We start from the raw sequence: 14,996 nt of genomic DNA on the forward strand, positions 1-14,996 counted from the left end.
CTTCCTACTTTCTCATTTCAGTCAGTCCCCTATGAGCTATTTCAAATCCTAAAAGATGATGCTGTGAAAGTGCTGCACTCAATATGATAGCAAATTCTGAAAACTCAGCAATTGCCGCAGGATAGGAAAAGGTCAGTTTTCATCCCAATCCAAAGAAAGACAATGCCAAAGAATTCTCAAACTACTGTACAATTGAATTCATCTCACATGCTAGCAAAATAATGTTCAAAATTCTCCAAGCCAGGCTTCAACAGTACATGAACTGTGACTTCTAGATGTTCAAGCTGGGTTTAGAAAAGGCAGAGGAACCAGAGTTCAAATTGCCAACATCAGTTGGATCATAGAAAAAGCAAGAGAATTCCAGAAAAACTCTACTTCTCTTTATTGACTATGCCAAAGTCTTTGACTGTGTGGATCACAACAAATTGTGGAAAATTCTTCGAGAGATGGGAATACCAGACCACCTGACCTGCCTCCTGAGAAATCTGTATGCAGGTCAAGAAGCAACAGATAGAACTGGACATCGAACAACAGACTGGTTACAAATTGGGAAAGGAGTACATCAAGACTATATATTGTCATCCTGCTTATTTAACTTATATGCAGAATGATCAAGCAAAATGCTGGGCTGGAGGAAGCACAAGCTGGAATCAAGATTGCCAGGAGAATTATCAATAGCCTTAGATATGCAGATGATACCACCCTTATGGCAGAAAGCAAAGAAGAACTAAAAAGCCTCTTGATGAAAGTAAACGAGGAGAGTGAAAAAGCTGGCTTAAAATTCAACATTCAGAAAACAGATATCATGGCATCTGGTGCCATCCATTCATGGCAAATTGATGGGGAAACAATGAAAACAATGAGAGACTATTTTTTTAGGCTCCAAAATCACTGCAGATGGTGACTGTAGTCATGAAATTATAAGATGCTTGCTTCCTGGAAGAAAAGCTATGACCAACCCAGAGAGCGTATTAAAAAGCAGAGACATTACTTTGCCAACAAAGGTCCATCTGGTCAAAGCTATGGTTTTTCCAGTAGTCATGTATGGATGTGAGTTGGGTTATAAAGAAAGGTGAACACTGAAAAATTGATGCTTTTGCACTGTGGGGTTGAAGAAGACTCTTGCGAGTCCCTCGGACTGCAAGGAGATCCAACCAGTCCATTCTAAAGGAAATCAATCGTGAATATTCATTGGAAGGACTGATGTTGAAGCTTAAACTCCAATACTTTGGCCACCTGATGCAAAGAACTGACACATTTGATAAGACCCTGATGCTGGGAAAGATTGAAGGCGGGAGAACGTGATGACAGAGGATGAGATGGTTGGATGGCATCACCAACTCATTGGACACAAGTTTGAGTAAACTCTGGGAGTTGGTGATGGACAGGGAGGCCTGGTGTGCTGTAGTCCATGGAGTCACAGAGTCAGACATGACTGAGTGGTTAAACTGAACTGAACTGAACTGAACTGATGCTGAAGCTGAAACTCCAATACTTTGACTACCTGATGCAAACAACTGACTCATTGGAAAAGACCCTGATGCTGGAAAAGAATGAAGGAAGGAGGAAAAGGGGATGACAGAGGATGAGATGGTTGGATCACACCACTGACCTAATGGACATGAGTTTGAGTAAGTTCTGGAAGTTGGTGATCGACAGGGAATTCTGGCATGCAGCTGCATCCATGGGGTTGCGAAGAGTCAGACATGACTGAGTGACTGAACTGAACTGAACTGAACTGAGCCTGAAAGTGTGCAGGCCCAGTTGTGTATGACTATAATGGTAGACACATGTAATTATAAATCTGTCCAAACCTATACAATGTACAACAGTAAGTGAATCCTAAGGAAAATTATGGACTTTGGATGCTAAGAATGTATCAATATAGGTTCATCAATTATAACAATTATACCACTCTGGAGGGGGATGTTGATCATGGAGGAGGCTATACATGTATAGGGACAGAGAGTATGGGCATATTTCTGTAAGTTCAATTTTGCTATGAACCTAAAACTTTTTTTTAAAGAAAAGTCTTAAAAACAACAACAATAAAAACCTCTTTGTTCTAAAATGAAAAAAAAAAAAAAAAACAACGCCAACTGTTCTGTTGCTTCCAACACCACTTTAGGCTACTTGAAAAGGAACTAAATGACAAGAATGCATAATAAACTCATTGATAGAGGTTATAAAAATACCAGGACTGCGTTATAAAGGACTCAAAAGTTCTACAAGTCTGGCTCCACAGGCATATGTCATAATTGTATTAAACCAGTTCCTGTTGGTTCTCTCCAAGAGAAGGTCATAGATATCACTCATCGACATGGACTGTAACTCATCCTGGACCAGATCCAGACTGCCTCTGGGGAGACTGGCAAATCAGGGTCCTATCACTCCAGATGCTGATTAACAACAGAAAGACAAACTACAAAATTCTATAGAAAAGACCACTTCATGAAATTCTCTATTTTCAGGTAAACTTTGGGAAAGAAAAATATAAAAAAATCCAAATGTTTAAATGAAGTGTGAAATAGATTATCCTCTCAAAAGTAGAATTCAGAGTCAAAGAACTTTGAACAAATAAAATCTTATCTGAACTGAATACTCAACTTACTCACAGTCTTAAAGTAAGCATTCTCTATAAGGTAAAGGGATAGAAATGCTTTAAGCATTAACTTAAAGCTTGCTATTTAGTCTAGGTTTGAAGTCATGTACATAATGATAGCTTTGGCACAAATGTGATCAGCTACATGCTACAGAATGCTCCAGTCACAGAGGAGGAATCCTGCCTATCCCTGGGAAATAGGAAGCCATAGCACGTAGAGTCCACTATATACCTACTAACATGTCAAAGGAAAAGGTGTTGATTGATGAAACAGAAATGCAAATGTAGACAGTAGAATGTAGTGAGAATTAAAATTTTTTTATGAATCATGCATGAGATATCTTTTGAGTTCCTTATAATAAGTAGTGCAATAGAGGAGGGTATAGAGAATATGATCATAGAAAATTATGTTCCTCATTTTCTAGCTCTCAGTTTCTTCATCTGTATAATAGGAAAAATTAGGATACCTATAATGGCACCCCACTCCAGTACTCTTGCCTGGAAAATCCCACAGATGGAGGAGCCTGGTAGGCTGCAGTCCATGGGGTCGCTGGGAGTCGGACATGACTGAGCAAGTTCACTTTGACTTTTCACTTTCATGCATTGGAGGAGGAAATGGCAACCCACTCCAGTATTCTTGTTTAGAGAATCCCAGAGGTGGGGGAGCCTGGTGGGCTGCCATCTATGGGGTCGCACAGAGTCAGACACGACTGAAGCGACTTAGCAGCAGTAGCAGCAGCATACTCTATAAGGTTGCTATTAGGCTTAAATAAAATAAGCTTGGAATAGAATAGGTGTTGAATCTGCATTAGTGACTCTTATGATGATGATGAATCAATAAAAACATAAGGTGATGATAAAAATGGTGATCTTTTTTTAAAAAAGAGAAAATTCCATTAGGTTTTATGAAATATTATTTACAAAAAATGTCTTCTCATTTTTTTTGTTAAAACAAAGGAAAAAAAAAAAAAGCTCTGTTTACACACTCTAATTTTTCCCTTGACATAGTTTTCAATTTAATGTTGGTAAGGTCCCACACCCATTGGGAAGTCAAAGTTTTGGAAAACTTAAAACCTAAAGAGAGTTACTCAAAAGTATATGAAAGGACTTGTTTGGTTGTCTAGTGGTTAAGAATCCACCTGCTAATGCAGGGCACACTGGTTCAATTCCTGATCCAGAGAGATTTCACAGGCTGTGGAACAATTAAACCTGTGTGCTAAAACTACTAAGGCTGTACTCTACAGCCCACGCACACAATTACTGAGTTTGGGAGCAGCAGCTACTGAAGGCCGCACACTCTGGAGCCCATGCTCTGCAATAACAGAAGCCACTGTAATGAGAAGTCCACACGCCAAAACTAGAGAGCAGCCCCTGCTTACTTCCTGCCGCAACTGAGGAAAGCCTGTGTGCGACAACAAAGACCTTGTGCAGACAGAAATAAAATAAATAAATACAATTTTGAAAAGCGTATGGAAAAGATCACTAATTTCTGTCATATGTTATCAAGTACAGGAACTTCAACTTTTAGCTTAAGAGTGATGTCACTCTCTTAGGCATAGTTTAACCTTAACTGAAATGCAGGTGGAAAATAACTGAAATGTCTTATGCTCTATGGTAAAAAGTTTAGCAAAGTCATTCTTTAAGAAACAAAAAGAAAAATCATTTATCATAAATGAGCACTGGAAACACTTACCAAAGTGAAGGCCTGTGTGTTATAGAAAGTAAGGAAATTCCAGCTCCTTTTGCAGCCTGAAATATCTTTCCTTCAACATCAATGCTGACAGCACTGGTGCATTCATCTAGCAATGCATATTTTGGTCTTAAACATAAGCACAAATAAATTAATAATTTTCATTTTGAATTATAAACCTTTATTTAGCAATATGAACTGCAATGTTAACAATTTTAAAGGAGAAAAGAGAATAATGACATGTTTAAGGTGACAAATGATAAAGCAAAAAAAGCAGTCATTCCCCCTTCTTTGGAATAGAATTTCATATTCTTCTTAGATTTTAAATAGATTTTTTTAATACCTGCTCATAATACAATAAGCTTTATTGCAGATTGGTGAATCATGACTGTGAGGCAGAAGAAAGATGACAGGTCACTGAAAGAACCTTGCTGCAAAAGACAGTTCATTCTTGGTGACAAGGTTCTAATTACACTAAAAATACATTTTAGTAGCGAATTATCGATCATGTCACAATTCTGTTTGCAAACATTTATTAAGAGATAATTTTATCAATAATGTAAATACCTAATCACTATTGATAGAATTTTGTTGATCTAAGACTCTACAAAAGTAAGTATGGCTAATCTGACAAATTTAAAGCCGGCATTTAACCTGGTAATATTGCCACTATTTTCTTTGAGAAAAAAATCTATATATATTTTTCTGATTGCACTCAACACTTTTTTTTCACTAGCTCAGTTTTTTTCTCTGGAAATGACAATCTACTACTATCAGAGGCACCTGACATTTGCCACCATATACTTCTGTTTACTCTCTTCCTTTCATTTTCACCCTCTAGCTCTTTATAATTTTTTCCTTTCTCTGTTTTCTTTCTGTCAATGGAACAGAATAGAGCCCAGAAATAAACTCACATATCTATGGATAATCTTTGACAAAGGAGGCAAGAATACACAATGGGGAAAATATAGTCTCTTCAGCAAGTGGTATTGGGAGAGTTGGACAGCAATATGTAAATTAATGAAATTGGAACACACCCTCATACCACATGCAAAAACAGACTCAAAATGGCTTAAAGAGTTAAATACAAGACAAGACACCATGAAACTTCTAGTAGAGAACACAGACAAAACATTCTCTGACATAAATCAATGTTTTCTTAAGTCAGTCTCCCAAAACAATAGAAATAAAAGCAAAAATAAACAAATGAGACCTAATCAAACTTGTAAGCTTTTGCACGGCAAAGGAAAACATAAACAAAATTAAAAGACAATCTATGGACTGGGAGAAAAGTCTTTTTAAATGATACAACTGACAAGGGTTTAATTTCTAAAACACACAAACAACTTCTATGATTCAATAACAACAACAAAAATTAACCCAACCAAAAAATGGGCAGAAGACATAAATAGATAATTCTCCAAAGAAGACATATCCATGGCCAACAGGTACATAGAGAGAGACTCATTATTTCTAATTATTAGAGAAATGCAAGTCAAAACTCCAATGAGGTACCAACTCACATCAGTCAGAACAGCTATCATGAAAAAATCTTCAAATAATAAATGCTGGAGAGGGTTTGAAGAAAAATGCAAACATCTTATTTATACTGTTGGTAGGAATGTAAGTTGGTACAGTGACTATGGAAAACAGTATTAAGATTACTCAAAAAGCTAAAATTAAAGTTTCTGTGTCTGTGTGTTAGTCACTCAGTCATTTTTGATTATTTGCGATTTCATGGACTGCAGTCTGCCAGGTTCTTCTGTCCATGGAATTCTCCAGGCAAGAATACTGGTATGGGTTGCCATTCCCTTCTCCAGGGGATATTCCTGACCCAGGGATCAAACTCAGGTCTCCCGTACTGCAGGCAGATTTTTTACGGTCTGAGCAACCAGGGAAGTGCATATGATCCAGCAATCCCATTCCTGGGCATATACCTAGATAAAGCTATAATTTGAAAAGATACATGCACTCCTATGATCAAAGCAGCACTATTTAAAATAGCCAACTTATATGCAGAGTATATCATGAGAAACGCTGGGCTGGAAGAAGCACAAGCTGGAATCAAGATTGCCGGGAGAAATATCAATAACCTCAGACATGCAGATGATACCACCCTTATGGCAGAAAGTGAAGAGGAACTAAAAAGCCTCTTGATGAAAGTGAAAGAGGAGAGTGAAAAAGCTGGCTTAAAGCTCAACATTCAGAAAACTAAGATCATGGCATCTTGTTCCATCACTTCATGGCAGATAGATGAGGAAACAGTGGAAACAGTGTCAGACTTTAGTTTTTTGGGCTCCAAATCACTGCAGATGGTGATTGCAGCCATGAAATTAAAAGACACTTACTCCCTTGGAAGGAAACTTATGAGCAACCTAGATACCATATTGAAAAGCAGAGACATTACTTTGCCAACAAAGGTCTGTCTAGTCAAGGCTATAGTTTTTCCAGTGGTCATGTATGGATGTGAGAGTTGGACTGTGAAGAAAACTGAGCACCGAAGAACTGATGCTTTTGAACTGTGGTGTTGGAGAAGACTCTTGAGAGTCCCTTGGACTGCAAGGAGATCCAACCAGTCCATCCTAAAGGAGATCAGTCCTGGGTGTTCATCAGAAGGACTGATGCTGAGGCTAAAACTCCAATACTTTGGCCACCTCATGCGAAGAGTTGACTCACTGGAAAAGACCCTGATGCTGGGAGGGATTGGGGCAAGGAGGAGAAGGGGACGACAGAGGATGAGATGGCTGGATGGCATCACCGCCTCAATAGACATGAGTTTGAGTGAACTCTGGGAGTTGGTGATAGACAGGGAGGCCTGGCATGCTGTGATTCATGGGGTCGTAAAGAGTTGGACATGACTGAGCGACTGAACTGAACTGAACTGAACTGAAGACATGGAAGCAACCTAAATGAATATGGACAGATGAATGCATAAAGAAGATTTGGTGTGTTCCACAAAATGAAATAGTACTTAGCCATAAAAAAATAATGAAATAATGCTATTTTCAGCAACATGGATGCAACCAGAGATTATCATACTAAGTAAAGACAGCCAGAGAAAGACAAATATCATATGCTATTATATTTTATATGAACATGAACCTATCTGTGAAATACAGACTCATGGACATAGAGAACTTGTTTATGGTTGCCAAGGGGGAGGGATGGGGGAGGAAGGCGTGAGAGGTTGGGGTAAGCAGATGTAAACTGTTATACATGGAAAGGGTAAACAGAAGATTTTCTACTGTATAGTAAGAGAACTATATTCAGTATCATATGACAAACCATAAAATGGAGATTCATTTTTTTAAATAGAATATATACATATACACACACACACATATATATATAACTGAATCATTTTGCTGTACAGGAGTAATTAATACAACACTGTAAATCAACTATGCTTCAGGAAAAAATACACTGTAAAAGAATAAAATAAAATGACAAAGAAAAGATAAAATTGAAACCAGTAGTAATTTCTCATTCAGCAAAAATATTTGGCACTTCAAACTCTTTTCCTAGTAATTTGATGGATTGTTTATTAATAGGATCCTGTTTAATATTGGGGGGTACCCTGTCAAGGATAATAGAGGGCTTCTCTGGTGGTCCAGTGGTTAATAGTCCACCTTGCAATGCAAGGGACACTGGTTTGATCCATGGTCCAGGAGGCTCCCACATGCCATGGAGCAGCAAGCCCATAAGCCACAACTGCTGAGCCTGCACTCCAGAAGCCCATGTGCCTAGAGCCTGTGCTCTGCAACAAGAGAAGCCATCACAATGAGAAGTCCATGCCCCGCAACAAAGGGTAGCTTCTGCTCACCACAACTAGGGAAAGCCCTCATGCAGTACCAATGACTTAGCATAGCCAAAAATAACTAAATGTAAGTATAAAGATACAGGAGACAAACCCAACTTTAACACTACACTTGATTTTAATATTAGCTCTCCACACAAAGAAATAAAGATCACTGCAGTTTCCCCTTGACAACAGAAGTGGTTTAACTGGTTAGCTTTTGGTTATTGTTCAGGTTAAAGTATAAAGAATTATTTGTCTCAGAGTTTATTTCTGTTTGTGGATGATTTTCTTAAGTAAAAATGAGAGAGGAGAAAAGGAAGTATAAAACAGAGAGGCTTGGGGTAAAATTTTATTTTTTTGTATAACTCTATTTTTAGTAATGGTACTGTATTGTCTTATTTTTTAGAGTGCTTTGAGGTAAACAGAAGAGATGCCATTTTAGAATTAGAAAAAACGTATATTTCTTACACTCTGTTGTCATAGCAACTCCTAGCCTAGCAGATGTAAGATATTTTGTTTCCTTGGTAGAACTGGTTTTGTGGGGTGTGTGTGTGTGTGTGTGTGTGTGTGTGTACGCATGCGTACACGCATGCAAATATATTAAGCAGGGACTGTAAGCTGAAACTGATATAACTAAGTTAAACATTAGATAACACTGTTTCTCAGATTTTTCTTTTGGTGCATCATCAGAAGAGTGAGGCTTAAGAAGGATCTAATCTATTTCCTATAAGGTGGGACTTTTCTAATCATTTTTAAACATTAAAATTAAAATCCTCTCAAAAAGACTAAGATTTTGACACATAATTCTCCTTGCTAAAGTACTCCACTTTAGTTGTTAGCTCAAGTCTTTCTCATTATAATTCAAATCTTCTTAATAATTCTTTGAGAAAGAAGGGAGGCAATTTTTCATTATTATACTTTTCCTTCACTGGGTTTTTAAAATTTTTTTAAGTTGATTTATAATGTTACATTAATTACTCCTATACAGCAAGGTGATTAAGATATATATATATATACATGTATGTGTGTGTGTTTAGTTGCTTAGTCATATCTGACTCTTTGTGACCCCATGGACTGTAGCCCACAAGGGTCCTCTGTCCATGGGATTTCCCAGGCAAGAATACTGGAGTGGGTTGCCATTTCCTATATATATTCAGATATATATGTATATATACATGTATACATATATATCTGAATCACTTTGTTGTATATATATGTATATACATATATGTCTGAATCACTTTGTTGTACAGGAGTAATTAATATAATATTGTAAATCAACTATAATAAAATATAATACATATATTCTTTTTTATATTCTTCTCCATTATGGCTTATCATAGGATAGCGAACATAGTTCCTTTTGCTATACAGCAGGACCCTGTTGTTTATCCATTATACATATAAAAGCTCACATTTGCTAACCCCCACCTACTCAGTCCGTTCCCACAAATCCTCTCTCCTAGCAAGCACTAATCTGTTCTCTCTGTTAATGAATATGTTTCTGCTTCATAGATAGGTTTATTTGTGTCATATTTTAGATTCCACATATGAATGACCTCATATGGTATTTGCTTTCTCTTTCTGACTTACTTCATTTAGTATGATAACCTCTAGTTGCATCTGTGTTGCTGCAAATGGCATTCTTTCTTTTTTTTTTTTTTTAAGCTAAGAAGTATTCCATTATATAGATGTACCACATGTTTATCTTTCATCTGTAGATGGACATTTAGGTGGTTTCCATGTCTGGGCTATTGTGAATAGTGCTGCTATGAATACTGGGGTGCATGTATCTTTATGAATTATAGTTTTGTACAGATATATGCCCAGGAGTGGGATTGCTGGGTCATATGGTAATTTTAGTTTTAGTTTTCTAAGGAACCTGCACACTGGTTTCCACAGTAGCTTTACCAACTTACATTTCCACAAACAGTGAGGTCCTTCACTAGCTTTAGTATTTTTTATTCAGTATCATTTTATACCAAAAATATTTTAGATACATGAGTATCAAGTATTTAAGTGATAGGCACTTAAAAATCTCTTTAGGTTAGCATCTTTTATTAATGCCACTTGCTTTTTATCTTATTAACACACTGACATAATGAGAAATTTACAGCCACATATCACGTTCCATCATTTTACATTTCAGGCTTCAGTTGTAGTTCAGTTGGTAAAGAAACTGCCTGCAATGCAGGAGCCCTGGGTTTGATTCTTGGGTTGGGAAGATTTAACTGGAGAAGCAAATGGCAACCCACTCCAGTATTCTTGCCTGGAGAATCCCATGGACAGAGGAGCCTGGCAGGTTACAGTCCATGGGATTGCAAGAGTCGGACATGACTGAGCAAGAAAACCATCAGCATGTCACATTTCACCAACTATATGGGGGATCATATTACTGAATATTTATGGACAAGGCACAGACAGATTCAAGGTAATAGTGGTTAACAGATAGTCATAAATTTCATACTACAAAGTTTACTCTCGAATCTCACCACATTATCTCAAAAAAGTCATTGTAAAATATACTTCACTAAAAATTCAGAGTTTGCATATTTTAGTTTATATTTTTTAGTTTGCCTTATCCTTGAACTAACCATGTATGTTATTAAAATACCATGTTATTACACAACATTTTTCTCATGTATAAACTCCAGCTATAACACAAAATAATACATATTGTATGATTTAATTTTGGGGCTTCTCTGGTGGCTCAGACAGTAAAGAATCTGCCCACAATGTGGGAGACCTGGGTTTGATCCCTGGGTCGGGAAGATCCCCTGAAGGATGGAATGGCAACCCACTCCAGTATTCTTGCCTGGAGAATTCCATGGAGAGAGGAGCCTAGTGAGCTCCAGTCCATGGGGTTGCAAAGAGTTGGACATAATTGAGCGACAAACACACACACAACATGATTAATTTATATGAAGTTGTAGAACAGGAGAACTAATTTATGCATTAGAAATGGAAACAGAAATTGTCTATGGAAAGATTTGACTGGAAAGGGGCATGAGGGACTTTCTAAGTGATAGAATCATTCTTTATCTTAATTGGGATATTGATTATATATTGTATATACATTTATCAGAATTCATTGAATTGAATACTGAAATACATTTATGTATTTGGTACATAAATGTTATAATAATAATAAACAAACCTTGGCTAGCTATTACATAGTAATACACATAATAGGATACAAAATAAAAAGAGGGATACAAGGAGTTCCCTTGTGGTCCAGTTGTTAGGACTCAGTGCTTTCACTGCTGGGGCCTGATTTCAATCCCTGGTCAGGGAACTAAGATTCCACAAGCCATGTGGTATGCCCCCCCCCCAAAAAAAAAGAGGAATATAAACTGTAAATACTTTATGAAAATAGTTACATATTAAAAAGTTAAAAATAACAACCAACTTTTGTATACTAAAATAGAGAAAATACTATACTAAAATTTTATGTGCTACAAGTAGTAAAACAGAATTTTTTCTTCTTTTTACTCATCTAAAATTTCCACTTCTATAATATAAACACATAATTATATTTAATAAAGTCATTTAAACTATACATTATTTTTTCAGTGATAAATATTACACGTTATATTCTTACCAGAAAGGCTGAACCTAAATATAATCAAGTTTTTAGCTCTAATTTCCAGTTTATAAGAAAAATAGTAGATTGAGGAAAGAGGTAAAGGGATCTCAAGAGGAAGCAATCAGATCAATCTTGAAAGGACAACATTCTTAAAGGACAACTGACCTAGCTTCTTCAACAAGTCAATAGCATAAAAGATGGGAGGGGCACAGAGGCAGGGAGAAGAAACAACTCTTTAAATTAAAAATAATTAAGAGATATATAACAACAAAATTCAATACATAAAATTTGTTTGGATCTTGGTTTGAACAAACCAAGTATAAAAAGATATTTTTGAGACCATCAGGGAAATTGGATATGAACCAGGTATGAAATAATTTTAAATGATTATTGTCAATTGTATTAATAATGATTATGGTATATAATGTAAGAAAAATATCCTAATATTTCAGAGATTAATGTCAAAATATTTCATGAAAAATTCCATGACTTTGGATTTGCTTCACAATGCTTTATATAAAAAAATAAATAAATCAAGTGCTGTAAAATATTAGACTTGTTGAATCAGTGTGATGGGAATATAGGGTTCATCTTACAATATTCTCTTTTTTGATGAACTTTTAATGGATTTTCCATAATAAAAGATTTCTAAAAAATTGATAGTCAACTTGTTGCTAAGTGTTTAATGAAGCTTACTTGATTTTTTTTTTTTGCATTTTTCTATCAGCTTTTAAAGGTTCCCTACAGAAGTTTTATTGCTTCCACTGCAACTTCATCAAGAGTATTGCATGTGCCCCAGCTTATGGTCCACTCAGCTATCCATGTACATAACTTTAATGCCCAAGATGTAAGTACTGAAAGTAACAACTTAGGTTCTCATTGCCAGAGGCCTAACATTAAAATGGGAATTTATTTTTCACAGAAAATAGGATTAAAAAAAAGGAACAAATCATAATAGCTTCAATATTTATTTCTAGTGTCTTGTGCTTGATACTCTGAACCAAAAGGCTATTAAGCTGGTTAGAAACAGAAAAGTTTTATCAAGATAAATTATTTCCTGCATCTCTTTATTTCTGAGTCCATTAAGACTTAGGCTGGTTGGTTCCTTTTACCATTAGATATGCCTCCTCTCAAGGAGAACACTACTAACTTTATAGGCCACTGACTGACTAGAAATTTAATTTAGTTTTAATTTAATAATGTAACTGAGAAGTATTACTGAATATCTGGGCTTCCCTGGTGGCTCAAATGGTAAAGAATCTGCCTGCAATGCGGAAGATCTGGGTCCGATCCCTGGGTTGGGAAGATCCCCTGGAGAAGGGAACAGTTACCTACCTCAGTATTATGGGCTGGAGAATTCCACGGACCGAGGAGCCTGGAAGGCTACACTCTATGGGGTTGCAAAGAGTTAGACACAACTGAGCGACTTTGACTTTCACTGAATGTCTACCTACTGTGTTCACAATAGCATAATAGTGGTTATCTAGTCTTCACATTTTAAAATTAGTAATTATCCCACTTTCAAACTTAGGACACAAAAATTAAATTTTGTCATCTAACATTACTCAACATAAAATAAATAGAACAAACACTTGGAGATTTCTGTCACATTAAAAAACAACCTAAGAAATTTAAATACTATAAATTCTAAGCACTAGCTTTTCAGAAATATATTTTCAAACCGAATGAGGACAAGGGATCCTATCCGAACATTTTTTTATTACAACAATAGAATAGTATCAATAGTAACTTGAATATAATACACTTACCTATGATAAAACATGCGAGCCATGCCCATTCTTTGCTTTTCCCCTCCTGATAAGACATCTTTCCAGTCCATAATAGCATCCCATCCTTTAAAATATATAAAAATACATATTGTATAAAGCATCTTTTAATCAAAGAGAGCATCTTTTACAGTTTTTACCTAGACAAGTGATTCCTAGCAAGTTTAAGCTATTACACAAAGAACCTGATATTTCACAAAACATATGCCTGGATAGACCAGAGTGCCTTACGTTTAAACACTTGGTCTTAGATTTGATATTTTTTAATGGTAATAATTACTTATATTGACAGAACATATTCTAAGAATTCTAAATACTGATACTTTGAAAAGGTGTTTATTTTTTAATGTCTCCAAAGAGTTGGTATACTTAGACTTATTTTGCAGGGGGGTAGGAGAAAAGACCACCAAATTTGCACAGGCCTATTACAAAGTCTGGGCTTCCCAGGTGACTCAGTGGGTAAAGAATCTGCCTGCAGTGCAAGAGACAAAGGTTTGATCCCTGGGTCTGGAGGGGATGGCAACCTATTCCAGTGTTCTTGCCTGAGAATCCCATGGACAGAAGAGCTTAGCAGGATACAGTCCACAGGGTCGCAAAGAGTAGGATATAACTGAAGTGACTGAGCACACACGCACATTACAAAGTCTACAAAAGATATGAAAGGAGCTTATTTAAATGGCTTCCATCTGCCTGGCACTTTATATGAGTTGTATTTTTCACAATTTTCATTGTATATTTCACAACCTTATGAGGTGTCTATTATTAGTGTTATTTTATAAGTAGATAAGCTGAAATTCATGAAGACATTGATATATCAAAATTTATACAGCTATGTATTAGAGCTAGGATTTATATGTAGGTGTATCTTCATGTTTTACAATTTACCTATTCCATCTCTCACAACATTGTAAATACTTTCTGTTGGTTATTTATTCAAAAGCAAGTCTTCTATTTTCTAAAAAATAGGTTAGATTTTAAAAAAAGTTAGATCAATACATACTAGTATAGGGAAAAGCAAGATGGCAGAGAAGTAGGAGGACTAGGAGTTCATCTCTCCCCACAGATGCATCAAGAATACATCTAGATATGGAACAGGGCTCACAGAGCACTGGCTGAACACTAGGAGAAGACCTTAGACACTGGAAAGGACAAGAAAGATCCATGCGGAACCATGTAAGACAAAAGAAAGAAGGGAAAAAGAAGAGGACAGGAAGTGGAATAGTATCTGCTTCTAGGTGGGGGATCTGAAGAAGCTCAGAAGTTCCTGCATCCAGGGAAACCCCCTTGTAGAGGGGCAGATTGGATGGGACAGAAGGAAATCATCTGGGCCTGTTGGAGGGGAATGAAACAGCTGGTCTATGGCAGGCAGGACAAAGTGAGACCTACATAGATGATCTGTGCCACAGCCCTGTGCCTCCAAGCCTGAGACTTGTGTCTGTCAGTGTGCATGGGCACTGGGTGCTGGAATATAGGCAATGACAGAAAAGCTGAGGAAAGGACTGCTGCTGGATGCAAGTAGACAGGACAGACTG

General features: G+C 36.6%; 1 protein-coding gene across 2 annotated transcripts in view; it reads right to left on the bottom strand.

Moving 5' to 3' along the window:
• The window catches only part of ABCD2 (ATP binding cassette subfamily D member 2), a 96,403-nt gene that overhangs the window by 9,501 nt on the left and 71,906 nt on the right, over positions 1-14,996 (bottom strand). For both annotated transcript variants that reach the window (XM_027542581.1, XM_027542580.1), the window contains 2 exons: positions 13,447-13,531; positions 4,296-4,421 (listed from right to left, as the gene is read on the bottom strand). In XM_027542581.1, coding sequence (XP_027398382.1) covers positions 4,296-4,421; positions 13,447-13,531 — 211 coding nt within the window. The remainder of the gene's footprint in view (positions 1-4,295; positions 4,422-13,446; positions 13,532-14,996) is intronic.

This window comes from Bos indicus x Bos taurus, chromosome 5, assembly GCF_003369695.1.
Source record: "Bos indicus x Bos taurus breed Angus x Brahman F1 hybrid chromosome 5, Bos_hybrid_MaternalHap_v2.0, whole genome shotgun sequence".
Taxonomy (NCBI): domain Eukaryota; kingdom Metazoa; phylum Chordata; class Mammalia; order Artiodactyla; family Bovidae; genus Bos; species Bos indicus x Bos taurus.